The 27,372-nt window shown below is 49.0% G+C and overlaps 1 protein-coding gene across 1 annotated transcript in view; it reads left to right on the top strand.

Moving 5' to 3' along the window:
- Positions 1 to 20,964, top strand: part of MTMR3 (myotubularin related protein 3) — a 48,235-nt gene extending 27,271 nt beyond the window's left edge. The window contains exons 9-19 of the mRNA XM_086623666.1: positions 403 to 608; positions 831 to 962; positions 2,797 to 2,908; positions 3,975 to 4,170; positions 5,813 to 5,998; positions 7,386 to 7,556; positions 9,606 to 9,751; positions 10,420 to 11,833; positions 14,198 to 14,308; positions 14,831 to 14,919; positions 18,687 to 20,964. Coding sequence (XP_086479792.1) covers positions 403 to 608; positions 831 to 962; positions 2,797 to 2,908; positions 3,975 to 4,170; positions 5,813 to 5,998; positions 7,386 to 7,556; positions 9,606 to 9,751; positions 10,420 to 11,833; positions 14,198 to 14,308; positions 14,831 to 14,919; positions 18,687 to 18,858 — 2,935 coding nt within the window. The 3' untranslated portion in view covers positions 18,859 to 20,964. The remainder of the gene's footprint in view (positions 1 to 402; positions 609 to 830; positions 963 to 2,796; positions 2,909 to 3,974; positions 4,171 to 5,812; positions 5,999 to 7,385; positions 7,557 to 9,605; positions 9,752 to 10,419; positions 11,834 to 14,197; positions 14,309 to 14,830; positions 14,920 to 18,686) is intronic.
- The last annotated feature ends 6,408 nt before the right edge of the window (positions 20,965 to 27,372 follow it).

Raw genomic sequence — 27,372 nt, 5'->3', positions numbered from 1 at the left:
TGAACTTTCCGACTTACTCTGGTATTCCTGCGGTAGACCTGACTATCCAGCAGGCATTGAATACCTCTTTAATGCCTCATCTGCTCTTCCAAAATGTTCCCCAGCTTTCGCTGGCCAATAGGCAACAATATTGAGTCAGAAAATGCTTTGGCTTCTCTTACTGACCTCGGCTTTGACTTTTACCTGTCAGCGACTGTGTGGTCCCAGCCAGCATTTTGAAGGGAAGCAGTGGAATTCGTTGCCACTGAATCCCAGGTTGAGGATAACTGCTGAACGATGGAGAGGTCCCCGACAGGAATTAAACTACCGGAGTGCACCATTTAATTTTTCATGCCCTCTGTGTTTTTCATCCCGATTCATCAAGTTATGCACTGCTGTTCTTTTTATTCTTCTCTTTTTCAGGCACCAGAGCAATGGAGCAGTGATTTCCCGCTGCGGGCAGCCCGAGGTCAGTTGGTGGGGCTGGAGGAATGCGGACGATGAACACCTTGTCCAGTCTGTAGCCAAAGCCTGTGCCTCCGATTCGAGGTCCAACAGTAACAAATTAATGAATGGCAATTGTTCCAGAGATTTCTCCAATGGAGGGGACCTCTCTGATGTGGAATTTGGTAAGTTTGTCATGTTCCTTTTCTGTAAAGGGCAGAGCTTTATATAGAAGCTTAACCTCTTATATGGAGTGTAAGGGATTAAATCCTTCGTATTTAATCAGGCTCTCTCCAGTTTCTGTATGTGCAGTGCGTATGCGTTGTGTGACGTGAGTGAATCGTTGTTGTAAACAGTGCCAGAAGCATCCTTTTCGTTACTCATCCGCTGCGTATCCTCTTCCCCAGATTCCTCCATCTCTAACGCTTCCGGAGCAGAGAGTTTGGCAATACAGCCCCAGAAGCTTTTGATCTTAGACGCACGATCCTACGCAGCGGCTGTGGCCAACAGAGCCAAAGGAGGGGGCTGTGAGTGCCCAGGTAGGCAGTGTTTCTCCTCGGTTTTCTGTGAAGTTCCTCAAAAGGATTTGCTCAAATCTAATTACGCTGGTACGCTTCAGTGCCGCGTGTTTCCCAGACTGCGTGGATGCCAGTACTGTTCATCTGTAGGAAAGTTCTGGATCGTTGCAGCTGTCACACAGCCCTTCAAAAGGACGGGTTTAGCTGTTAATTAAGTCTGTTTCTCAGAGCACAAAACCAACTGGTAACAGTGTTCAGTAAATGCTGAACTGTGTGGAACACACTGATTAGCTTCCCCTGCTGAGTCAAATATCGAAACTAGAGCGAGACAAAGGTGTCCAGTGTGCTAATGTCGAAAAAAACCCTCAACAAACTTGTAAAAAGCCACCAACTGTAGAGAAGAATAATATTCTAGAATGGTTGTGCAGAACACAACTTTTCAGCCATTTTTCTAGCGTCGAAACGTTGTTCAGCCTTTATATCGTACCCCAAAGCAGCTGAAGTCCTGACCCATCGTGCATTTGTAAAACATTTGTAATACATTTGCACTTATCGCTTCCTGTGTTCTTTGGCACTTGCAAATTGTTGGTATTATAAACAAGATACTATTTTATGGTCACTATTGGCTATGAATGCAGCCTGTTAAAATTCCATGGGTGGAGAGTCTAGGACAAAATACCAAACAAAAACTGTAGATAAGATAACAAAAGCTATTTTGACCGTATTTTTGTTTTGGTCTTTGTTGCAATAACTGCACTTTGATATGTAGCCACCAGTATGACAAGACGAATTTTTCATTTAACACCTCAAAACTACTAAATAACTCATCATTAGAGAGAAAAATTTCAAAACAGAAAAGCAGAGTATACAGGAAGTTTAATTTTCTTCCTATATATTGCTTCTTGAATTCTTTGTAGAAGATTTCCAAACAGCTCGTCACCTTCAATAAATTTGACCTGCATTAAGTGCTTCCTCTTAATGAACTGATGAGTTTTCTTTAGGTATTGCCAAGTTTACTTCATTCTCTCTGTATAAAAATATCTCATTTATGTTGTGCTTTATTTTATATATAACATAATTCAGTAAAAAGATGAAAAAAAAGCTTAAATTGTCTGAAACTGTCAGTCACTTCAGATTGGAGGTATGTAGTCCATCACTAACAGGATGCTCTGGTTTTGGCCAGAATTTGTTGGACTGATAAACAGTTAAGAAATCAAATTATATAAAACATACTCTTTCAAAGAGACTACAGCATTTTCTTGGCAAGCACTCGGTATCCCATATTCTGAATCCTGATGAATTTATTTTTTTTCTCCTGTAGAAAGGGTGGTTTTAGCTATCATAGCATCACTTCTGTGCTGACAGAAGCATCAGGACAGAGGAAAACTAAACCTAGGAAAGACTATTGAATCAGTAGGAATATATAACTTAAATTTGGTAAACTAATGTATATTTTTATGTAAGAACCATCCATAAATTATGGGTTAAATATTGTTTGTGCTTCGCGGTGTCTTACGATGTTTCTCAGTCTTTTTAAAAACATTCTGTAACCTTGAGCACAGCAATATCACTATCCCGTAGGTTTTTACTCTGCTTTTTGCAATGTGAAGTGAAACATTGAAAATAAATACACAAACACTTTGCTAACCCTTTCCTGTTTTGCTCTGCTGTGGAGTAATGTCTGGAATACCTACCGAACTCCCAAGTACTGGTTTCTCCTTACAGGAGAATCGTAAACAGATTATTTCATCTGTCCGCAGCGGCAGTGGTTTGTTTTTTATGAAAAAGCTTCTTTTAGAAATGAAACTTCATGTAGTTTTTAGTTTCTTCCCTCTTTCTCGATATTTCCCTACAGAATACTACCCAAACTGTGAAGTAGTGTTCATGGGGATGGCAAACATTCATTCTATCCGGAAGAGCTTTCAGTCGCTGCGTTTGCTCTGCACACAGATGCCGGATCCAGGGAAGTAAGTGGATGTTTGGTGGTTTTTGCAACTGTGTTCTTTTGCTGCTGATTTGTAAACTCAAATTCAGTGGTTTTTCCCTTGGTGACTTTCCTGTACGGTAACACTAAGCTATATTTTTTCATTTCCACGGAATTTGAGCTAAAGGAAGTCATTGGTTTATTGTCCTTGAAGCGAACCTAGAAAATGAGATCTGAGATGATAATGCAGCCTTGAGTATTGATACTAGAATGTTACTGCTTTCAGGTGGGCTTCTAAGTGCTAGCACTTAGGCTTACCTGCTACTCCTGGTTCTTTAATCTTGACAGCTTGGCTCTCCTTCAGAAAATCCTAGTGGTGTTCCATGTAATTCACACGTTAATAGTGTCATTTCAGGAGACACGTTTCATAGCCCTCCAATGCTATGGGATAACTAGCCTCTAATGGCCCATCATCTCAGGAGCTTCCGATGGTGGGTCTTCACTAGGACACTATAATTGTACCAGTCCTGTTTCCCCTACCACTTCCCTCTTTTGAGGGAATTTGCTGCTAAGTCTTTCGTGGTTTCAAAGTAGATCCAGAATGACCACCCTTGCTAAACTGGGGAGGTGGATCTTCATAGGCAGCGATTCTTAAGATACCTCCAACACACCTCATAAAGCCTGGGAACAGTTGAGATATGGGAGGTTTCACAGGCACCTCGGGTTCCACCCTTTCATTGGAGAGTTGTCAGGGGCGCATGGCAGAGTCCTTGGACATGCCAGTGGTACTGGGACTGCTGGGTTGTTGGAATCCTCAGCTCGGAGGAGGAGAAATAGTAGAGGCTGCTGGAAGTAATGGTTACCCAGTAGTGCTTATGTTGTCTGTAGCTGGTGACGTGTTATGGCCTTGTCTGGGAACATGGAACTGGCTCTTCCTCAGGTGGGCTGCATGGCTTTGTTTCTTACAAATCTGGGAAAGCGTTAACACAGACATAAATGAAAAATATTCTCAGCTTATTAAAATAGGAGCTTTGACTTGATAAATTCAAAGATCCAAACGTGAAAGCATTTTAAAAGAGCAAAAACTGTCTTCCCTTATTTTCCTCTAGTTGGTTATCAGCTCTGGAAAGTACCAAATGGCTGCAGCACCTATCTGTGCTTCTCAAATCCGCGCTCCTCGTAGTTCACGCCGTGGACCGAGACCAACGACCAGTCCTGGTGCACTGCTCCGACGGCTGGGACCGAACCCCCCAGATAGTGGCACTGGCCAAGCTGCTGCTAGATCCCTATTACAGGACCACGGAGGTTTGTAAGCCGTCTGTCACGCGAGGCAGTTACCGCGTGCGGGTCCTTTTCTGAGGACGTCTGTCTACAAGGAATTCCAGTTTTTTCCACTGGAAAGGGCACTAAAGCTGGCAGGAGTTTACCAACACTGGTGTGCAGATACAGTTACGTATAGGTGTAAATATAGTCCGTAATTCAGGAGCAGATCATATTCCCCCTTTGCTGTAACTGCACAGTCACGGTCTGTGCTTCCCCGTATTCATCCTAGGAATACGCAGTACAATATTCATCCTAGGAATACGCAGTACGAAGTGCTGCATTTTGCAGTTTCCGTTCCACCATTGCAGTTTCTCAGCCAACTAGTGATACCGAGCCTCCTTCTTTTCTAAATTTCCTAATTGCATGTTTTTCTGGTTTCACATTTCTGTTGTGAAACCATAACTCTCGCTTAGTTATATTTCCCTTAGTTTTTCCACCCGAATTTTTTCCCCCATCACTTTTCAGCATTGTGTGACGTGCTGGCTGGATTCCATCTGCCAGCCCACACGCAAGATGCCTTTGGTGCCTGGAACAGAAGCGTACGTCTGAACACTGCTATAAACTGCTGCGTCAAGCCTCGGACACATGAGGACCAGAAGTTTAAACTGTAGCAGTGCTTTTTGGGTGAAATTGTGGAAACTTCTCAGATCCTGTTTCACATGGGTTCTAGAAGTCAGCATGCAGCAGGTCAAAACGTACTGCTCTGTCCTTGGCACAGAACCTCTTCCTGGTCCCTCGGAGCGTGCTGTCGTTGCTGTTCGAAGTACAGACTTCTGTGCGCACCCTGTGCCTTCCTTTCCGTCACCACCTCATCAGAGGCAACCATGACCTGTAGCTGTCTGTACAAGGATCAGAAATGTTTAGGAAAATGAGCCTGCAGCATTGTCGCATTTCAAGGTTTTCAGCTGTCAGCTATTTTTTTTGCTCTGATTTCAGCCGTTGACTTAATAAGCACTCTCTGTAATTTTTCTTTCCACTAAGAATCAAAACCTTCCTAACCTGTGATGGATTTTAGATCCTGTAAGACGAGCTGTTGCGTTCAGGTGCTCAGCTAGGCCCTGGTTTGAAATGTTCTTTGCCCTTTTCGTTTGCAATTCGACCTTTAATCAGCCTTGTGACCGTGCCACCTCTGGTATACACACAGGCATGCCCTCTCTCGGAGCACGGATGTCCTTTCATGGATGAATTGTTTTTCTTTTCCACAGACACATCTGCCCATCGTTTTCTAAAGGGAGAGCGTTAAAATTTCCATTTCTGTCCAAATGTTGGTTACCACGATCTAGAGGGTTTTGATCCAGGTGAATTTCCCACTGACCCTTTCCTGGCCCAGATAGCTCTCATAGCAGGATCTTCTGCACCAGTCACTGAGGACTTAACCTGCTTTATTCCCTTTCCTGTTCATGTAGGCTTGGAAATTCTTATCTGCCCTAATTTAATTGTGCAGCATTTCACAACACGGACGCGTTAGGTAGAGCAGTAAAGATAAGTAACGAGGCCAGCGGTGAAGGGAAACGGGAGCGAGTGAGGACAGAGTAACAAGGTGATTCCCATGAGTCTCAGACTGTCTTAGAAAATGGAACCAAAGAAAAATAGGAACTTTTCCTGTGTGCTTTCATTTCTGCAGGGTTTCCAGGTGCTAGTGGAGACGGAGTGGCTGGATTTTGGCCACAAGTTTGCAGATCGCTGTGGCCATGGTGAGAATTCGGATGACCTAAATGAGCGCTGCCCAGTGTTTTTACAGTGGCTGGACTGCGTCCATCAGCTCCAGAGGCAGTTCCCTTGCTCTTTCGAGTTTAACGAAGCATTCCTTGTGAGTTGTGGCTTGAGAGATTGCTGTTTTATAGACTGCTTCTAAACCAGTACCCAGTACTAACACACTGCAGAGCCCCGAGGGGTTTCGGATGTTCCCACCTGTCTGTGATACGCTGCAGCCTGATAAAGGAAACGGGAACGCTGCCCAGATGCAGTAGACAAAAGTACTTGTATACTTCACTCTTAAAACTGAAGTAGGACCCTTGAGGACTTCCTTTAAACTTTAAAGAAAGAAATTAATGATACGAATTTAATAGTCTCACTTCAGAGATGCTGAAATAACTCTGGTATAATACATCCAAACAGCATGGAAAAAGTTGTGGTTACTGGCAATAAAAAACTTCCCCCTCCTTTGATCTTGTTTTGAGCTGAAGGCTGCTCTGAAAGCAGCCCCCCCCTTACCTTCCCATTCAGTTTTGCTGCTGAAAATGTGTCGGACACACGAGCTGTGTTTATTTTCTTTCGAAGTGGACAGCTCTCCTGTTAGAAATTTGCCTAGGACGGTCAAAATCAGTTCTCAAGGCCAGAAAGCAGATGTCTGGGAAAGTGCAGTCACTGGCTGCAGGACTGGTAACCTGAAGAATAAAAGTTTTTATGGAGTGTCTGATCCGCTAAGAGATTGAAAGCACATTCCTGTGATTGTGGTTGACTTGAATTACCACTTGCCAGCCCAGCCACGTAACCGAGTATCCGTACCGGCTCAGCTTGGCTGGGTTGTGAAATGGGATACGTGAGGCTGTAAGTGGCTTCACAGCACACTGCTCATCTACAGGAGCTGTGTGCGAACGTACCCTTGGGATTCTGGCCTTCTTAGAGTAAACCCCTCAATTTATTGGCATGCTTGTCTTCATGTAAACTGCTGAATAATCCCATGGAAGTCATTTATATGCTTAAAGTTAGGTTCATGTTAAGCTATTTTGTCAGACTGGGACCACGGCACGGAGTGAATAGCCATCCAGATGTGTATGCCGTGTGCATTTATACCAACGTTCAGAAATTAACACTTCTCCCCACCGTTCTTCACCTTTCTGTGCTGCATTAATGTTTTGTAACCTGTATCATGATTCTCTTCTTTGTTCATCCTAGAGGACTATGAGTTTGAATCAGCAAGACTTTTATACTTGATTATGAACAAATACTTTCTCTTTATGTTTTGTATTTTTTCCTGATTTTTTTTAGTTAAGATTCCGCCATGCTCGAGTTCCTTCGCAATCAGTTTAAAAGGTGTTATGCAAAAACTGATCGGTGTATTTGTATACCAGTCTTTAGGCAGGGGATGTATTGCCTTTGAAGGAAAGATTTGTTGCTTCTTAAGTTTGAATGTTGATTCTCATATTAAGCTGGTATCTTCTGCCATATGACAATATTTGTATTGGTCTGTGCAGGTCAAATTGGTGCAGCACACCTACTCTTGCCTCTTTGGTACATTCCTGTGCAACAATGCGAAAGAGAGAGGAGAAAAACACACTCAGGAACGGACCTGTTCTGTCTGGTCTTTGCTGCGGGCAGCAAACAAAGCCTTCAAAAACCTGCTCTACTCCTCCCAGTCCGAATCTGTATGTATCCATCATCCCCCACCACGCGGGGAGAGTCCCATTAGGGGCTCCCAGGTATCGTGTTCCCAAAAGTGTGTGAAAATACCCAAGCTTGTAGCAGTGGGACATCGCAACGCCTTAACTGTCACCATAACGCAGTGTAGAGAGAAGTATTTGCAGAGCAGCGTGCTCAGCTCTCCCTCTGAACACTCTGTTCAGTCTGACCTTTCAAGTCTTGCATTAAGGTTGCTGGTATTTGAGGCATGTCAAATGCAACCTCAGAGATTTCTCTGTGCTGGAAATGCCTTTTCTGTAACTAAATATTTTGCTTTATTTTTTGTATCAGAAAACATTTCAGCTTGTCTGTTTGACAAATAGACCTTTCTAGAGAGCTAAGCTGTGTCAGAGGAGTGTCATAAAATTGCGTACAAACCTCTGTTCATCTTAAATGTGAACAGAAAAAGTAACTCAGATTATTTAGTGTATCTTTGGCTCTTTTAATACTTTCACATTTCCAGTTTGGCTCTTTCCTAGTAATAGCTCACTGAAGCTTCTGACTTAGAGCTGCTGTTTTGTGTATTTGATAAAAGGGCACGTAAGGCGTTTAGGGGTGCAGTGTGGTGGGCGTGCGAACAAACAGTCAATCATCAAATGTCATCATGATTAAGACAGCAAAGACTTTTATAAATATTTAAACGCTTTTTGTTTAGGAAAGTATCAGATATCATAAACCTAACTGTAAGGACTGTGCGATGTTATTGCGTATGATAGATGTGCCTTTTAATTGTTCCCTAGAGTAAAATAAAAACCTGGCGCAGTGGGAAAGAGTTTATGCCTGCACTTGCTATAAAAAGATCAATTTTATATTCACGTCAGCCCTCTGTGGCTGTCTGCCTCCCCTGGACACCGGGCGTGCAGCCTGCACTCAGACTGGGCACAGACCCTGTTTGTCATTGCGACAGGCGAGACCAGAGAGCCCTTCAAGACTTTTCAACCTGGTGGTGTTGTCGTAAGAATGGCTGTGACAGCTGAAAGCGTGAGACTGCAGATACAGACAGCTTGTGGGGGATAAAGCTATGGATGCATCTAAGTTTCCCCTGAAAATACCAGCAGGTTTGCCCAGGAGATGCTCAGAGAGCGCTCCCGAAGCGGGCGGTGCGGGCAGGTTCTGTCCTTGGGCTGCCCTGACGTGCCGTACCCTGCAGTACAGGTGCAGTCATGGTGACCTGGCCTCTGTCCTCAGTAAATCCCACACTGTACTGAGCTAATTAGGATAATTTGTCTGTATGTGGGAGTTCTGGTAATTTCCTGTCTCGTATTCATCTCTTTGTGGTTTTACTTCAGTGTTTAAAAGGTGCCTCTGTGATGGAGCCACCTGTTATAAACCCAGAGCTGTTTAAGAGCAGCATCCCCCTGACCGAGCCACCCCTCTGCTCAGTGCCGGGGAGGCCTGGTGTTCCTCTGCCATTGCCGGCTTTTCCGCAAGAAAGTTGCTTGGGAAAGCGGTGGAATTGCTCGAGTGACCCAAGGTGTTTTTAAACTGGAACAGAAAGCGCATTCCGCAGTCAAGGAATCCCTTTTACGAGCAAGCTGCCTCTTCAGCAAAGTATTTCTGCATGTACTTAATTTTCAACGCGCGAGTGCTTCCATGAAAGGCAGGGTTAGCTTTGAGGAATGGGAGCCTGTGGAAGCAGGTTATTAGTTCAGCTCTGGTATGGCACGGTGCAGTGCGAAGTACAAGGAAATCTCTGCGCCAACAATGGGCCACTGAATTCTGCAGCAGCTTAAATCGCTCCGAAGCATTAGTAAGGTGTAGCTTCACAGGGAGCACGTTGCAGTAGTTCATTCCTGAGAAGCTGAGAGCCAGCATTGTTACGCCTCAGCCTCTGTCTCGGAAAGAAAAGATAATTATATATCCGTGTGCCACGGCTGCTCGCTGGCCTTCCGAATATTCCAGAGATCTAGGAAAGCCTCCCAGCTGCAAACCTGAATAATAAACTACCACAGTCAGATCTGAACACCTCTTTGGGAACGAGCAGCTCACAGCATTGTCGCGTTCTCCCCTCTCAGGTGCTGTATCCGGTGTGCCATGTGCGGAATTTAATGCTCTGGAGTGCTGTTTACCTGCCGTGCTCTTCCCCCTCCACCCCCGCTGACGACACCTGTGCCCCGTACCCTGTGCCAGGCTCTAGCCCTGAAGATCAGCCTCTGGGCAGGTGAGCCTAGAGCCCAGAAATCCCATCCCCTAAAGTAAGATCAACAGAGAACATTGTGAGATGCAAAGAGCAGCATATTTGTGGTGGGAGGGAAGTATTTTTCCCAGGCTGCTTGGTGGGACTGTGTGATGGACCTACCCAAAAGCTGCCTGTCCTCGTTTGGGGTCTGAAAGCTGTTGCTTTTCAGAGGTGCTAGAGTAACAGAGAGATTAGCAAATAGAATTAAGCTCTGGGTGTTGCACAGCCTTGTTGGATTCCTTGTATCCTTGTGGGATACAAGCTTTCATTCGGTTGTCTTGAATTTTGAGTTCTTTTTCTGTGTTGCATAACTGTTTCCTTGCTTTTTTGTGCAATCATTCTGAGCACGTTAGTTAGGAGGTGTGACCGGACTGTAAGCGTTTGCGCTTCGCAGTACAGGGATTATTCTGGGAATGTTCGAAGTCTGATTGAACATATTTTCCTGATGGCAGACAAAGAAAGTTCTGAAGCAGCTCGGCACTACAGATAGTCAAAATGTGCTCCTAGATGATGCTTTACAGAAGTCCATTAGTTGGCAGATTGTTACTGTCCCGATTGTGGGGGATGTTTTTAAACTCTAGCAGCTAAGCATTTAAAAAAAAAAAAAAAATCCCTTGACTTTGGATTCTGATTATTTGAACCTTTTATAGGTTACCAAAGACAAGATCGTTTGACAATCTGACGACAGCCTGTGACAGCAGCGTGCCTACAACCAATCGACGTAGTAGCGACCCCAGCCTCAATGAAAAGTGGCAAGAGCACCGCCGGTCCCTGGAGCTGAGCAGCCTCGGTAACCCTGGGGACGATCCGTTCGACGGAGACGGCCCAAGTAAACAAGGCAGGGCTCCAGTTGGAGCAGAACTTTCTGTTGCAGCTGGTGTGGCAGAGGGACAGATGGAGAACATTCTGCAGGAGGCCACTAAAGATGATGTTGGTCTGGAGGAGCACTTAAGGAGTAGCCTAGAGACAGGAGGGAAAGGGGATGAGGTTGCCCTGGATAAGAGAACTGAAAATCTACCTGGGTATGTTGGTGACCTTTGTGAAAAGGCTGAGGCAGATAAAGGTATTCCACTGAACAATCCAGCATCCAATCCACACCCAGTTTCACAAGGTGCTTCTGAGCTGAAAGGACAACAGGATGAGCGTCCTGATCTCAGTCACGCTATCCAGAAGTTACCTCAGGTGAAAGGACTACTGGCTGTTCCTTCGGAGGGCTTTGTGAATAGAGACACTCAGAAGAACGCGGAGGAAGAAGGTGTTAGCAAACTTGAAGGAGAAGCAGAGAGCCTGTACAACACAGCGCAGGCCAACCTCCCGTTACCTCTTACAATCCCACACGAGGTGAGAACATCCAACATTGAAAGTTCTACGGAAACCTTAACAGAGAACGAAGCAAAGCAAGAGCTTGTTCCCAAGGGTCCTTGCCATAGACCTCACCTGATGGACAACAGTGCTGACGAGCTTTCTCGAGCGATTGGAAACAGGCCAGAGGGGGAGAGCATGCTAGAACTCCAAAAACTGGGAACAAAAGTACATAGGACTTCTGGTAGCAGCAACACACACATCCCGATGCCTTCCCCTTGTGCCTTGCCTTTAGCTGAATGTAAAGATGAGATTGTGTGTAACGGCGACCTGGAGCCTGAGAACAAGGTGACGGAGAAGCCCGCGGGGTTCAGCGTCACCCAGAAGTACCACGCGACAAACGGACACTGCGTGAACGGAGAGGACGGTCGGATCAAGGCCTCTCTGAGCCGGCAGGTCTCCACCGCCAGCTGCAGTTCTGCACAGCTTCACTTGAGGAACTTGCACCAAAAATGGATGTTGAGTCATCTGGGTAAGCAGCAGGCAGCCAGCAGCCCGGACCAACCTGCCAGGAGCCACCTGGATGACGATGGGATGCCCGTCTACACCGATGTTATCCAGCAGCGCCTGCGCCAGATAGAAACTGGCCATCAGCAAGAAGTGGAGACCTTGAAGAAGCAAGTGCAAGAGCTGAGGAGCCGCTTGGAGAGCCAGTTCCCAAACAGCTCCTTCCGCCTCAACGGTGATTATGGAGACGAAGTGGTAAGTGAAGGGGTAGTTGGGCCACTGCTGGGAACAGTGGGCCAGTACTCAAGTGCTGGATCTCACTGTATTGTCAGCTCTTGGCTCATTCATTGGTCAGGTAGTGATTTGATTTTTTTTTTGGCTGTACAGGCTTTTGTAAAACTCTCAGGGTCATTGTGAAGAGGGCAAACGACTTGACTGAGTACGTGGCAAGCGGCAATTAAGGATGGCTGATATTTTGTCTGTATTTCAGTCCCACCGTGAATGCAGCACAGGTTTATTTCAGGATGGGTTTTCACAGCGTGCTTGCACACACCCAGACAGCCTTAGACACCTGCATTGCCCTTATCCCAAAACCATTTGTTTTACTGGTGTTTTCACATACAGGCAAAGATATTTTTCTGAGGACGTGTCATTTATTTGGGATGGGAGTGCAGGACCTTCCGGGTAAGCAGCATGCAGCGGGGGCTGCTCTGTTAGCTCCCACCCGTGGGGTTCAAGCCGTCCCCTTTCAGGTGGCTGATCTGCTCAAGGCTCCTTAACTGGAATAAATTAAGAGCTTTCGTGACAGCCTTATGTCAATGAGGGGTTTTTCTCAGGAAATCAAGAATTTTAAGGGAGCTTGTAAACTGTTTGTGCCCTTCCAAGTAAGTGTTTAAAGTTGTAAAAGAAGAGACCTGAGTTTGAGGTGTGGCTCAAATAGAGTCCGCTGATTTCTGTAGCAATTAAATGATCGTTGTGGTTGTGGTTGCAGAAGAAATTTGAAAATCAGAAATGAAATAAGTGTAATTCCCAGTTCAAGATCTCCACAGCTAGCAAGTATTCTCCGTGTCTCTGTATATCTTGGGTGGATTTTTAAGTTGCTTCTCCCCTACCTGTGTTTTACCTAATTTCTTCTCCTCTTTTGACTAATAAATGATAATCAAAAGTCAAAAGAAACACAGTCACTGGTCTTATATTGCTTGAACGTAACACTGATCCAGAGAACAAGCAGCAGCCCTGTTGGGTAGAGGCCTCGGAGCACCGAACAGTTCTGGATTTTGAAACGCCCGGCACTATTAGTTAAATAAAATGAAGAGGGGAGGCTACGTGGGGAACAGGCAGGCATGGGAGGAGGAGCAGGACGGGAAGGGGAAGGTGAGGAGATGCAGAATCCCTGGCACAGAGTTTGGATCTTCCTGTGGGTTTGAACACTGGGCAGAGCGTTGGCCTGTAATTCCTGAGGTTGACATAACACCAAATTTTCCTTTTCCTACGTGCACGTTGTAATGTGGTTTATATGCCTGCAAAATTGAAGAAAAAAAAAATACTTAGAAGAGGTTTCCAACTTTTGTTTAGTTAATTTAATATTGTTTCCAAGTGGCAGAGGTGCTGGATAGTCCCATGGATGTTTGTCCCAGGAGAGGACAGCGTTAGTGCTCCTTTGGGCATCCCCTTCAGCTCGGTGTCATTTCACTCGCCTGTGGCTTCTGGCCCTGGCCAAAGCTCGGATTCCTTGGAGAAAGTTGGTGCTTTGGCTTAATTTATTACACTCCCATTTTTTAAGGGCCTTTGTGAACTGCAGCGTACGGCTGGCCGTGAGGACACGCTGTCCTCTAGAAAGTTCCCTGGTTTTGAGAGTCTGATTTCCACCTTCTTGTGTGTGCCTTGGCTCGGGAGCAGCAGGTTTTCTTCTGGAGCTCCAGATGTGCCCATTCCTCAGGCACGAAAAGACATTAACTCCAGGTTTCTTGCTATTTTTAATATGTTTTAAGGGCTGGCTGAATTTTCAGTCAGTTAAAATGCCTGGCTAGATTATATTAAGCAAGCATTTTTGCCAAAAAACTATATATGGAGTATATATGGCCCAAATTCTGAGTTTCCCATGTGTGATTTGGCTTGTATTTTCCAGAATTTTTGCTGACAAAAGTGTATATGTATTACTAGTATTAGTTTTGAAAGTGAAACAACCTTGGAAAGGAAATGTGGCCGTAAAATTGGAGCCCTTTTGGTTGATCACCCAAAGCGTTGGCAGAACTCGGCGCTAACACAACAGAAAACCAGTTTTAAATCCATTCTACCCCACATCATCCTGTCAGCAGAGGGTCTAAAACTGACCTCTTGGGGTTCTTTTTTTGAGGGTTCTTGGGGTTTTTTTTCAATCCACCACTGCATCAACCGCTTCAACATGTGGCATTTACATCCCACTCCGAAAGGTTTTGCTGCCACGTGTGCACGGTGGGGAGGTGACTGGTTCTGACGTTCACCCTCCAGTGCAGATGTTTCCTGCTCGTTCTCAGCAGGAGTGACCCTTTCCGCTCCTCCCCACGCCTGTCCGGTTTTTATTTGTATGGAAGTAGGAATACGGGAAGGTTCTGTTCATCTGTGTTTGTTTGCCAACAGACTTCTATACCCGACTCGGAAAGCAATCTGGATCAGAACTGCTTGTCTCGCTGCAGCACAGAGATTTTCTCTGAAGCCAGCTGGGAGCAGGTGGATAAACAGGACACAGAGGTACAGACTGAATCCCTGTAAATCGCTCATTCTTCTGGTAGGATGGGATATTCGTCATTCAAATTGTCCTACAGCCTTTGGTCGTGTGCCACGTCTTGTGGACTCTCTTCCTTGCGTTTCACTCCTCTCTCGAACTTGGAATATCAGTACCTGTGCCTCTGAGCCCTCTGCTGTCGGTGTAGGAACTCTGTGCAGCTGTGGAAGGGATGGTTAGCTAAAGGAGTCTTAGTTGGACACATGCTTGGGGAATATTCTTGGCCTGGATACTTCTAAAGCACAAAACCCCCAGGGAATTGGACTTTATGCCTTAATTTCTCTTTGAGGGGAATTCAGTGTATCCGTTCTCAAAGGGAAGGTTTCTGCTGTCTGTCTTCACTCGTTGCGAACACCGAATTTGTGCTCTTGAAACAGGAAAAGCGCTTCCTTTGAGATGCTTTGCTTTGACTTTGTGAGTGCAAATTAAATGGGTTTGTTTCTAATCCATCACCCTCTCCTTGATAAACCTGCCTCTGTTTCTCCCAGATGACACGATGGCTTCCAGACCACTTCGCCGTGCAGTGCTACGGCTGCAACAGCACCTTCTGGCTGGCCAGCAGGAAGCACCACTGCAGGTAACCTGTGCAGCGGCAGCGGCCGGAGGGAGGGAGGCAGTTCCCTCTCCTGTTAAACCAGGGAAAGGCTTTCTTTGGACACGCAGCTCCTGTCTCAAGGGTGGATGTCAGACTACGTGGCTTAGAGCAGGGCTGTCCACGCTCCTGGGGGAGCGGAGCGCTTTGGAAGAACCAAACGGTTGCAGCTCATGCAGAGCAGACAATTAAAAAGCCAGATTTGGTGTCTGCCCCACCCCGGCCTAAACACATCCCGTCTGCTTTCCCCAGGCTGCACTTGGAGGCAGCTGGCTGTTTAGCTTTTTAAGAGGGTGTAAATAACAAAAAATTTTTTTTTTTTCCTTCACTTTCAATAATTCAAGACTGCAGCTCTGAATAGCATCTTCTTCCCATGACTCCTTTCCTTCTCTAACCGTTCTTCCCTTTTCAGTAAATTCTCTTGTAAGAGAATCTGAAAAGGATGCCCGTGTGAAATAAAAGTTTTCTGGATTGTTCTTTGCCAATCAAAGAGCCAGCAGAGGCTCCAACAGGTAGTGTAGACAGCAGGGGCTGAATGAAGAACAGGTGGCAGAGGCCTTGTGAGTAGATCATTCTCTGGTTAAAGACAGAGAATCTCAGATTTCCAAGTTATATTTCAAATAAATCCCTGTTCCCGATTTCTGGACATGAGAAAACGATTACAAGAACTGTCGTGTAAACAAATGGCAGTTACTACGCTGTGATGCTTTGTTGCTTTTTGAAGTTGTAGAGAATTACAAACGTCCTTCTTGTGTCCATTTTGTATTTTGCTCCATTCAGTCTTCTCGGAAAGATAAACTAACGCAGGGAAGAGTGAACAGAAGCCGAATGACTTTTATTCTTTTTCATGTCCACTGGGTTTGTGCAAATTCACATGGCTTCAGATGGAAAAGATAATTACTCAGCGTACGGTTGTACACACCTGAAGGGTTTTAGGAGAGTTAAATGGGGTTTTCCTCTGTCCTCCTCCCAGCTGTGCAGTGTACCCGTTCACTGCCTCCATAGGCTGACTGACATTCGGCATCTCCCTTTCATTTTCCAAGGCCTGGGCTCCGGAGAGCTCCTTGTGCAGGGATACACGCAGGACACCCCCGACACCATGAGGGGTTAAAACTGACTCAGGCTTTCAAGTCTGGTTGCAGATTTCCCTTTCATGTCCTTGTTTCTTCAGCTTTCCCATGTCTAACCTGGCTTGACCAGGCTGTCCACGTGAGATCTGGTTGTTGTTGGTAGACACCAGTAAAGAATGGCAACCAACAAGAAAACCAAGTAGTCCCATAGTATCCGTTTTCAGAAACCCAGTGATCAGTGACAGTCAGCATCTTACCTGAGAGTGAAAACGAGTTGAAATCCACACACATAAGGCCTTGAGCAGGATAAAACTATCCGCCTCCTTCCTTGCCACTATTTGCTGCTCTCGCTCGTTGCCCACTGAGCTCTTTCTCCCCTCCTTGCAGGGACATTGAACGTGTTGATGAAATCTGGTGAGCACTTACAGCAGCCTCTGTCTGTCGTCTGTCCGCGTTTTCTGGGTAACTCCTCTGAACTAACTCGGTCTGTGCCCCTCTTTGGTTTTCACGTGCCTGGAAATCACTAGACCCGAGTTGTGGGTGGCTGTAGCACACGTGGGGGTTCGGGTCCGTATGAACAGGCCTCTCTCTTCACAGAAGGGCATCGAGGACTTGGCTTTTGGTAGCTTCAGCTGGGATGTGGATCACACTAACACTCACCGTCAGTGAGCCGTGTGTTCGAGTAACAGAGAATGCTTCACTTCTAACTGAGAAGAGCCTGCCCTTCAAGTCTAGCCATGATGCATTTCTTATTGATTCTTTCCCTTTTTTGCCTTGTTTTTGGGAGAGATCCCCGTGTTAGCAAGCAATTCTAATATTACTGTGAGGCGTGTTGACAAAAAACCTGCCACTTGTTTTAGAAGAATGGAAAATACTGTGGCAAAACCAGGTAATGTCAAGCTGGACGAGGGTGAAATAGCACCAGAATGTGCTCAACATCTGTGACTGAGGAAGAAGAGGAGGTATCACTAGTGTGATTCCAGGTCACCCTTCCTCAAAGGAGCAAGATCCTTTTTCCAGCCTGTTTTCTTAACGTTGCTTTTTAATCTCTCAAGTGAGGCAGAGGGCCAGTGGGATATAAGGAGTGGTTCGGAGCTTTCCAAAGCTTGGGGAGAACAGTTACAGAACACTGTTATTTTCACAGAAGGATAAACCACCAAAAAAAAAAAAGAACAAACATATGTAGGGAAGCTGGTGAGCTACAACAAACAGACGTTTGTTTTAATCCCTCTGGTTCTTTTTTGACCTCATCGACGGCAGCGAGCGTCTGCTGGATGCTCGTTCTCTGAGCAGCAGCGATGTGGGTCGTCAGAACCGCCTTTCCGCGGGGCGTTTTCGTGGAACGCCCCACGGGACTGGGTGGGTTTTCGGGCAGTGATTTCCAGCAGGGTCCTTCAGACAACTTCAGAAGCGCTTTCCAGCCTCCTGGCTTCGAGACCAGGTGCTGAGAAAATGAGCCCACTGAAGTGAGAAATGGGATTTCTCTGCGGACTCTTTCCCCGGCAGTGCCCAGCATCTGGCAGCGTGTCTCCTGGCGAGGAAGGATTCGTCAAAGCTGCCGGCCGTAGGCAGAATTCTGTCAGTCTCTTGGCAGCAGCAAATCTTTTCTAGCGCGAAACAATAACGGCGCAAAATCCTGATGCCAAAGAGTTAATGGAAAAAGGTGTCAGGCGTGGAGGGAAACTTGCAAAATTCAGGTCCCTGGAGTGCTGTTCTCCTCCTTGCAAGAGTTGATGGGTTTGGAGGACAGGGCGCTGCAGTGCTCATCAGGCTTAGCAGGTTTCGAGGGAGGCTGTGAGAGGAGCAGGTGATTATTTCCAAGATTTCCGTTTTTATCCCTGCCTCCCGTGAGGTGCATGCGCCGGCGTGCCTCCCCCAGCTGCCTGCTGCCAGGAATGCGTGTGGGAGCGCTCGCCCTGCCGCAGCCTTGCTGTCGTTGCCCAGCATGCCGTACCTGCCTGCCCACCTCGTGGCTTTGCATGATCCTCAGTGACTCCGTTACTTTATGGAGCCGGGAACGCTGCGAGAGGGACTGCGCTGTTGGGGCGAGGGGAGGGTTGCATCAACCGAAACTGGGTTTCATTTTTTTCCCTCTGTCCCATGCTTCAACCTTCTAGCAGCGCGCTTGAAAGAAACAGAAGACAAATGTCTCTGTGCTGGGACTTACCCAGCACACGCTTTTTGAAGAGCAAAGGAGCAGAGACTCCTCCCAGGACTTGGTGTCCCATCTGTCTCTAACCAGAACACCACATTCCCCGCATCCCTGCGGAGGAAGGCCCCTCGTTTGCTCTCCCTTAGCCCCTCTCTTGGCCGTGTGCCCCCGAGGCAGCAGTGCCAGTGAGGAGTAGCACCATGGTGAGCATCCCTGTGGGAGGTGGGAGAGAGCTTAGCCCTGTTCCGTGGAGGGGGGAGTTCCCCCCGGATGGAGGCGAGGCTGTTGCAGAGACGTTCAATGAGCCGTAATTCCGATCTGTGGTTTGCTGCGTGCTCCTGCCCCGGAGCTCTCAGCTTTGGAAGCGCAGGGTTGTCTTTGCACACATCCTGCTGCGGGAGGAGGAGCAACTGCAGCCTCCAGGGCTGACCCCATCACAACACTGTGCGTAGTGTCGTTTTAGAACTTGGGCAACTTCATCAAACTGCTGCTAATCTTCTTTTCTGTTCCTTCTCTGTTCCCGATGCAAGGAATTGTGGAAACGTGTTCTGCTCCAGCTGCTGTAACCAGAAGGTGCCCGTTCCCAGTCAGCAGCTCTATGAACCCAGCAGAGTCTGCAAGTCGTGCTACAGCAGCTTGCACCCCAGCAGTTCCAGCCTGGATCTCGAACTGGATAAACCCATCACTGCCACGTCCAATTAAAGTTCCGGCCTCGCAGCAGCAGCGGAGCAGCCGTGCCGACTCTTCCCCAGCAGACACGCGGATTCTCGGTGGGCTGAGGCCGGGAGGACGCGGGAGCCGTGCACTTTGGAGGCTGGGGCGTGGAACACTGCTCGGCAGGACAGACCTCGAGGACGTACCGCTGGATTGTGGGATTCTCCTTTTCCAGCTGTTCCCCCTTTCCTTTCTGTCCTATCTGTGTGTATGTGTCCACGCGTGCGTGTGTGTGTGTCTATATATAATAATATATATGTATGTTTGTTTGCTGGAAGATTGTGGAAGCGGGAGGGGAGCTGGTGCCAGAACCTGATTTCCCTTTCGGATTTGACTGCCCCAGTGCTGAACTGTTGCAGACAGACGATTTGGTGGAGGAAAGGAGGAGAAGGGGAATCAGTCCCGCCAGTGTGCAGAGCGTGGATACCTGTAGCATCAGTGCTAGTGCTTTCAATCACTCCTGTTACTTCCAAACAAGAAACTGCTGTTTGGGAACCTGTTGCTGCTAGAAAAAATGGGAATCTCTTTCCCAAGAGAGCACTCTCCCTCTCTGTTCTTAGAGTGGGCTTAGTTATCCTCGCTGTGTGAAGGGCGAATCGCTCACGGGTTTCCGCGCTCAGCGGCTCCGATCTTGCACGCACAATCCATGGGTTTTGTTGCCGTCAGCCCTGCGGCTGGAGCGGAAACACCCGGGCAGCACTGGCTGAGGAGAGCGCGTGCGTGTTCGGAGAGGCGAGGAGAGGAGCGAGCGGAGGTGGGTGCTACACTGGCGCCTCTCCGAAGCTCTGTAAGCGCAATTCGTTATTTAAAACCCAGTGGGAAAGGAGAAGACCTTGGACTTCTGTCCTCGCCGCATCCGCAGGCTGGTTGGCTCCGTGCGAAGCGACTTTCCGAGCAGTGCACGTGTGGCGGGTCGTGCAGACGGGCCGGCGCGCTGCGCGTCGGACTCGCACTTTAATGAGACTGTCCGGAACAACGGAAGAGCAACCGCCATGTTACGCTGGTGTTTCCGTGGGACGCGGCCCGTGAGGGGGGCACTGGTGCTTGTAATACTCCTGGGAATGCCTCCTCCTTTTTCACTCTATTCGATATACTCCAGATAGGAAAAACCTGCCTGAGGATTTTATAGAGACCTACAATCATTACGGATTCCCCTTCTTCCTTCTGTCCCAATCAGAGCCGCTTTTCAAGCCACCTCCTGAAAGTGTGAATCTCTTGAATACGCGTTTGGAAACGAGTGTCAGGTCCTCGTCCCCCTTTCCTGAGGTAGAACCTGCGTAGGGCAGTTTGGCAGGGAGGAAACGTAGATCCTGCGTCACGACGGGTCGCCTAGAGTTACGACTGCTCTTGTGATAGTCTCAAGAACAAAAAATCCTGCTGGAGTATTTGAGAGTTGTAAATACAACAGCTCGAAATCTAAGAAACCTTGGGAAAGGAGTGCTGCCCTTCCCTGGAATGTCACAATCACGTCATCCAAAGCGAGTATCACACAGAGAACACCATCCCAGTGTAGTTGTTAGGTCTGGTGGGGAAAAGAAGCGTCGAAGTGTTTTATTTTTGACTTTGAACTTCCCACGCCCTTTGCCAGGATCGTTACGCTGCGGCGGCGCCAGCTGCGCGTTCACGAGACAAAAATGAATGTCCAGGAGGCTGGTAGCAGCCTGTGTCCGTACGGGAAGGGGGCCTGCTAATGGAGCGTCGGGATCTCCCCGGGACGGGTTTTGAAATGTTCTTCAAACCCGTCAGGAGGGAAAAGCAAAGGAAAAGACGGGTTCTCCAGTCGGGTCGTACCTGGAAGCGTTTGTTCCTCGAGCAGTGCAGTGAATACCTGGAATAGAAGCGTCGGCATTGCTGTTCCCTGGGAGGCAGAGAGCAGGAGCAGGGAAGGGGTAGCACAGCTCCCGGCTCCGGCGCTGCCGCGGGGCGGGGACTCGAGGTCTGATTTAGGGGACGGGGTTCTGCACCCCGCGGTGTGGGTTTGTGGTGCCAACAGCCGGGAGTAAGCGTAGGATTGTGCAGCTCCAGGTGCCAGGAGGCTGCGATACGGGTTTGGGGTCTGCGCTGTACAGTGTGAATAAATGCTTGCAGCTCTTAGTCTGTTTTTTGACCGACGAAGCACTTTTTTTATTAATATTATTTTTCTTTGTATGTAAAGGAGGAAGCAGTATCTCTCCGTAGCTGTACATATAACCCTTCTCTCCTACAGAGAGTAAAGTGCTCCTATATTTTTTGTTTTTGTCAAAGCGAGAAGTAAATACTTTAGAGTTGTTAAATATATAAATAAAAGTGAATAAAGTTTAGACTTTCGCATGGGAGCATTTGCTAACACACTTTCTAATTTTTTTATTTTCCCTTCCTGTCCCTTCGTAGGGAATATATTTGAGGTTCAGCAGAAACACCAAGGCCTTTGAAGAAGGAGGCTGCGGCAGGCCGCCTCGCGCTTTCTTTTCCACTGTGTGTCTTTGCCAGGAGCAACAAACTGTTGCTCCTAAACTCAGAAGAAAAAAATAAAAAAAAAATCTTAAGCTTGGTTATGCTGGTGCAAGAGTCCCAGGGAGAGGGAAAAGACCCAAAGCACAGGCACCGCCGGGCCCTGTCCGTACAATCCGCACCGTCTCTGGAGGCTGGAGAACTCCCCGAGAGTCTCATCTTCCTCAGTACTTCCTCCTTCTTTCTCCCCTTAACCGACCATCGTATTTCAGAGCGCTGATCCGACGGCGTTAGCCCGCGTGCCGGAGCGGCCCGGGCCGCCGGGAACTGCCCCGGCTTGCAGTGGCGTTTGGAAAAGGAAGCTCGATGTCTCCCTTCCCGGGCGGCGAGTGAGCGCGGCACCGGCACTCGCGGCGGCGCGGTGGGGAGACGGGAGCTGGGTTCTCGTTGGCACTTCCTGCCTTATTCTCAATGCTGGATGGTGGAGCTGTGGCTCTTTGGGAACAAACCAAACTCGCTCAGGTTGAACAGCTTTTCCATCTTTTCCCACAAGGTGGAAAACTCAAGTGCTGTTTGTCCTGCAAACGCCTCCTGCCCGAGGCTCCCATCGTTATCCTTTTCCTAGGGCTGCTCCCTCCTTTCGGCTGCACGTGCTCCCCCCATATAAGCTCACGCTCCGCTGGTTCCTTCTTTTCTTCCATGTTTGAGGTTGAGAGGATTTGTCCCGAATTCTCAGGGGGACTGACACACTCCCTGAGCGAGTGTGAGGTGTTTTGGGACAGGCCTGTTTGATCACCAGGGGTTGTGCACAGTTGCTCTGTAAGCTCCTGGTATTTATTGAATCAAGCGAACCTGCAGATTGTGGGCAGAGCCGCGGTCGCAGCTGGTGGCAGCAGGGACAGCTTCGAGAAGGAAAAAGAGAAGCAGGAATACCGTTTTGCACTATTGGGAACACGCCAAGGAACGGCAGGCTTTCCATGAGACACCAGAATTCGACTCTACGGAGCTCCTTTCGTACTTGAGTTACTTTCAAGTGCTTTTCCACTAGCTCATTACTCTGCAGTGCAGCGGCTGTGGACGTTACGTGCGCACCAGTGCTCCCGGCCACCGCACCGCCTGGATGTCCTCTGCTCCGGGAACGCTGAGCCAAACCCCGCGCGTCTCCTCTGCCAGAGGGAGGGAGAGGAATTTGTAACTTCCACGTAGCGTGACGCTGTCGTTGTGCAGACGGGCCGCGTGGCGGCAGCCTGGCAGCTCTGCCAGAGGAGCACGCAGCTGACGTTGTGCGGAAGCTCATTTCCCGACGATGGGAACGAGCATCCTTCCCTCTTTCCTTTTGTTCCAGCTCTCAAACAGCACGAGAGGCCGAGCGGAGCGCAGCGCTGCTCTCGCAGCTTCAGTGCCGTAAAACCATCTCCTTACGCAAAGGCGATTTGCGGGAGTCTCCCAAATGGTGTCAGTGGCTGAGGAACAAGGTGGGCTTGGAGAGCTGAGGGCCCCTCTTGTCCCTGGGCAGGACAGCGGCCGGCCCAGCCCCTCCTTCCCGCCGGAGGTGGCACAAGCACCATGGCGCGGTGGCACGGGAGTCGTTGGGCAGCGTTGCTCCTGCACACTGGGCACCGGTTCATTGATCACGGTGTAGTCGGATGGGTGAGGTACAGTGGTGGCTGCAGGGAGGGTGGAAAGTCAGAAGTTCTCTGGTGGCGAAGGGGGAGATGGTGTCAGGAGCCGCTCTGCTACCCTGGAACAGCCGTCGGTGCGGGACGGAGCCCACGCTGGGAGAGGTTTGAGAGGGTAGGAGGCTGCAAAGGGCAACAACCACGTGCAGGAAAGCGGAGCAGATCCAGAGCGCATTGAACAGGTTGGGGTGCGCAGGTGTGTTGTCCTTAGTCTGGAATTGTCCCTCCGATACATCCAGAATCGCTCGGCGCAAGGTTTTGGGGGAACTGTGTCCGGAGTCGGTCAGCGGACGGCGGTTTGCTGGGCTGTGCTGGAAGGAGATGCTCACAGTGCTGAGCGGAGCCGCCTCGCTGACGTTTGCTCAGGTGCAGGGTCCGGATCAGGTTCTAGAGGGTCCTTCGAGTCCATCGCTGCCGTCCCTCGGAACCGGCTCGTGAGTTCCATGGAATCACCTGTCTTGGTTCAACAGCCAAAGCAGCGAGCCAGGCTCTGTTTCAAGTCACGAGGAGGGCGAGCGATGCCACCGGTGCCCGCGCAGCGGGGCCGTCCGCGCTGCGGGGCGCTGCGCACGCTGCCGGCGGCCCTTTCCCTGAAGGAGAGGCTGGCAGCGCTCCCGGGGCAGCTCCGTACCGCGCGGACGGGCGCGCTGCTGGAGGGGGCAGCCCAGCCCCAGCCTGGGCAGCACGACCTTTCTGGGGTTTTTTTTGTTAAAGAGGGAGAACCAGCAGCGCCAGAGCGAGGATGCAGAAAGACAAACGTGACCTTTTACTACCGCCGCGTCCGTACGTCTGTCTCGCCATCCCTGCGCCGTACGGATACGCCGTTTCCTGAGCAGAGGAATGACAAATTCCCATCCCTTCATTTTACACACGTAGGACAGGCGTCGGAGCTCGGATTGTTGCGTTTCGGGATGTAAGATTACCGTATTCTTTGGACTTTCAAATTTTTTAAATGCTGCTAAAGTTTTATCTTACTATTTAACAAATATGTTTTTTAAATCGATTTCCCATGGTCGTGTTATGGAATGATTTTTACCTTGCAGTGGCAACAGGTGATGCATTTGATTGTACTTTTTTTTTTTTTTTTGGTGGAATTTGTATTAAAATGACATCTGAAGTCTCGATTAGTTACTTCAAGAACACGAAATGTTTTAAAACCTGCAAACCTACGAGAGCACAGAGCCGTTTGGCAGCAGTATCAAGTGTTAGACCCTAGTGCTTCTTTGTTTGTGACAGCGTTTATTCTGCTGTAGCCTCAGAGTGAATATTTAGATCTTAATAAATTTGTCATTTTCCTACACAGTGACACTTGCACAGTCCCGTGTGTTTTCTGTATCGGGGCAGCTGCAGGGCTCACGGTTCGCGGGGCGTATTTGAAGCAAATTATAGCTCGTGTGTCAGGAAAAAGGAATCCTGGCGTTCCAAAAAACCTGTAAAACACACAGGGAAGAGGCGATGTGGAGTTCCAGGCGGGCCGTGAGCGCGGAAGACGCTGCTGCTTCCCAAAGCTCCACGTGTTGGAGACGAGCACTTGGTGAGAGCGGAGGATCCCAATTGGCACACGGTGACTTTCACCCCGGACCCTTCTGCCCTTCCCACCTGCGGATCCGGCGGTGGACTTTGCTGCCGTCACCGTTTCGGTTAGGGCCACGCGGCGCTCTCCCACTTTCCCGTTCTCCTGGTTTTTATGCAGCACGACGGATCTCTGTGCACCTGTGAGACCTTTGATGCCCAACTGCTGCAGGGAGTTTTCAAACCCAAATATTGTTTGTTCACTGAAATGCACAAATAACGGGCACGGAGAGATGCTGCAGTGGCAGGGCCGTCGGTGCCGGGTCTGGCAAACCGTGTTTGTGTGATTCGAGGGAAGCTCCGCTCGGCTCAGCCCTGGGATCTCTGCGCCGGGACAGAGCGGCCCCGCAGAGCCTTCCTGGCCGCGTCCGCAGGGACGGCTCCCCTGGCACCGCTCGCCTCTTCCCTGGAGGCAGCGCTCGGTCGCGTGGGTCCTCCTGGATCTGCCGGCTCTGGCCTCGGAGAAATGTTGGACAGCTTCGTGCTCAGCAAACAGCTCCTTGCCTCTCTTCCCGCTCGCCGTCCGCGCTGCTGCGGCACTTGGCAGAGTGTGTCCCAGCTGCCTTTGTTCTAGTACTGGTTTTCTTCTGATATTGGCAACTTTTTGATGAGAAACTTCCAGCCGTCAGGTAACGCCGGGCGGGTGGACTGGTGGGCTGAGGGTGAAGCGAAGCCCGCAATCGGGATTTGGGTGTTTGCTCTGGTGGAGGATCGCTGGGTTGCAACTAAAATTTAAGTCCATTTATTATTTATCAATTTATTTATTATTGCAACATCGTTAGCACACATGCAAGGGTGTGAACAAGCTCTCTGGAGGCCACAGAGAATAGAACAAGCTTTATTTTCTTAAGAAAAAATAAGAAAATTATTTTTTTTTCTTTAATTCCGGTCCCAACTTGTACAGTTTTGACGTCGTTCGAGTGATGTAATTGAAATGCCCGCCCCCCCGAGCTGCCCAGAACGGCTTTGCACAGCGCTGTTGATGTCACCGACCATCTGTGGAGCTGCAGAGAGCGATTTGCTGCGGCCCGTGTTGGAAACGCAGGAGGTTGAGAACGTTTTTCTGGCCCATCTCTGCTGAGTCAGCAGCTTCAGCGGGGACAAGGTGCCCACAAACACACGTGGAGGTAAAGCCCCTGCTCCAGGTTAATTTGGGGTAAAAGCGAAGCTCGTTTGAGACGAGAGAGAAAGGAAAAGGGAAAATCCAAAGCACGAGCAGACTGAGCAGTGCCCCGTGGCTGCCTTGGCTTAACGAGCTCAGCCTGGGCGAAGAAAATGGGAAGTTTGGGTTACAAAGCCTTTGTTTTACCCAAAAAGTTGTCAAGATCATAGAATCATAGAATCATAGAATCGTTAGGGCTGGAAGGGACCTTCAAAGGTCATCTAGTCTAACCCCCCTGCAAGGAACAAGGATATCTCCAACTAGATCAGGTTGCTCAGGGCCTCATCCAACCGGGCCTTGAACGTCTCCAGGGATGGAGCATCCACCACCTCTCTGGGCAACCTGTTCCAGTGTTCTACAACTCTCATGGTAAAAAATTTTTTCCTAATATCCAACCTGAATCTACCTCCCTCTATTTTAAAACCATTACCCCTTGTCCTATCACAACTGGCCCTCCTGAACAGCCTCTCCCCATCTTTCTTGTAGGCCCCCTTGAGGTACTGGAAGACCACTATAAGGTCACCCCGGAGCCTCCTCTTCTCCAGGCTGAAGAGCCCCAACTCTTTCAGCCTGTCCTCATAGGAAAGGTGCTCCAGCCCTTTTATCATCTTCGTGGCCCTCCTCTGGACCCTCTCCAACTGGTCCATGTCCTTCTTATGTTGGGGACTCCAGAACTGGACGCAGTACTCCAGGTGAGGTCTCACGAGGGCAGAGTAGAGGGGGAGAATCACCTCCCTCGACCTGCTGGCCACGCTCCTCTTGATGCAGCCCAGGACGCGGTTGGCCTTCTGGGCTGCAAGAGCACATTGCCAGCTCATATTGAGCTTCTCGTCCACCAGTACTCCCAAGTCCTTCTCCTCAGGGCTGCTCTCAATCCATTCTCCGCCCAGTCTGTATTTGTGCCTGGGATTGCCACGACCCAGATGTAGGACCTTGCATTTGGCCTGGTTAAACTTCATGAGTTTGGTACGGGCCCACCTCTCCAGCCTGTCGAGGTCCCTCTGGATGGCATCCCTCCCTTCCAGCGTGTCGACGGCACCACACAGCATGGTGTCATCGGCGAACTTGCTGAGGGTGCACTCCATGCCACTGTCCACGTCACCGACAAAGATGTTGAAGAGGGCCGGGCCCAACACGGACCCGTGAGGGACACCACTCGTGACCGGTCTCCACATGGACATCGAGCCGTTGACCACTACTCTCTGAGTGCGGCCATTGAGCCAATGATGAGCTGCTTTGCTGAGGGATCCTGAGCACAGTTGCCGTGCAGGCTGCCCGTACGAAGGGCCAAACCATCCTCACAGCCACGGGCGGTGCGAGAGCCTGCCCTGGAAGAAAAGCCCATCCCTGGCAGGGGCCAGGGTGGAAGACCATGTGGAGCATTGGAAAGCAAGAAGGTGAACAGGACAAAAAGGTGGTTTTCTGTATTTAATCGGCTTCAAATAACTTTCAGTTTGGTTTTTGGCTGCTTTTCTTTAGACAGAACACCAGCTGGCGCTTGAAGAGGTTTGGCCCCCGAGGGAATGTCGCCCCCGAAGGAATGTCCCCACCAAGACTGTAATTCTCGGCTGCCTGAGGACTTGGGGATTATGGTTTTTTGGATGGCGACCCACCTCCTTTTTTCCCTGGGGACTGGAGTTGCCGGCTGCCCCTGGCGAG

Source organism: Tauraco erythrolophus, chromosome 19, assembly GCF_009769465.1.
Source record: "Tauraco erythrolophus isolate bTauEry1 chromosome 19, bTauEry1.pri, whole genome shotgun sequence".
Lineage (NCBI taxonomy): Eukaryota > Metazoa > Chordata > Aves > Musophagiformes > Musophagidae > Tauraco > Tauraco erythrolophus.
This window is presented reverse-complemented; position numbering and strand designations above follow the sequence as displayed.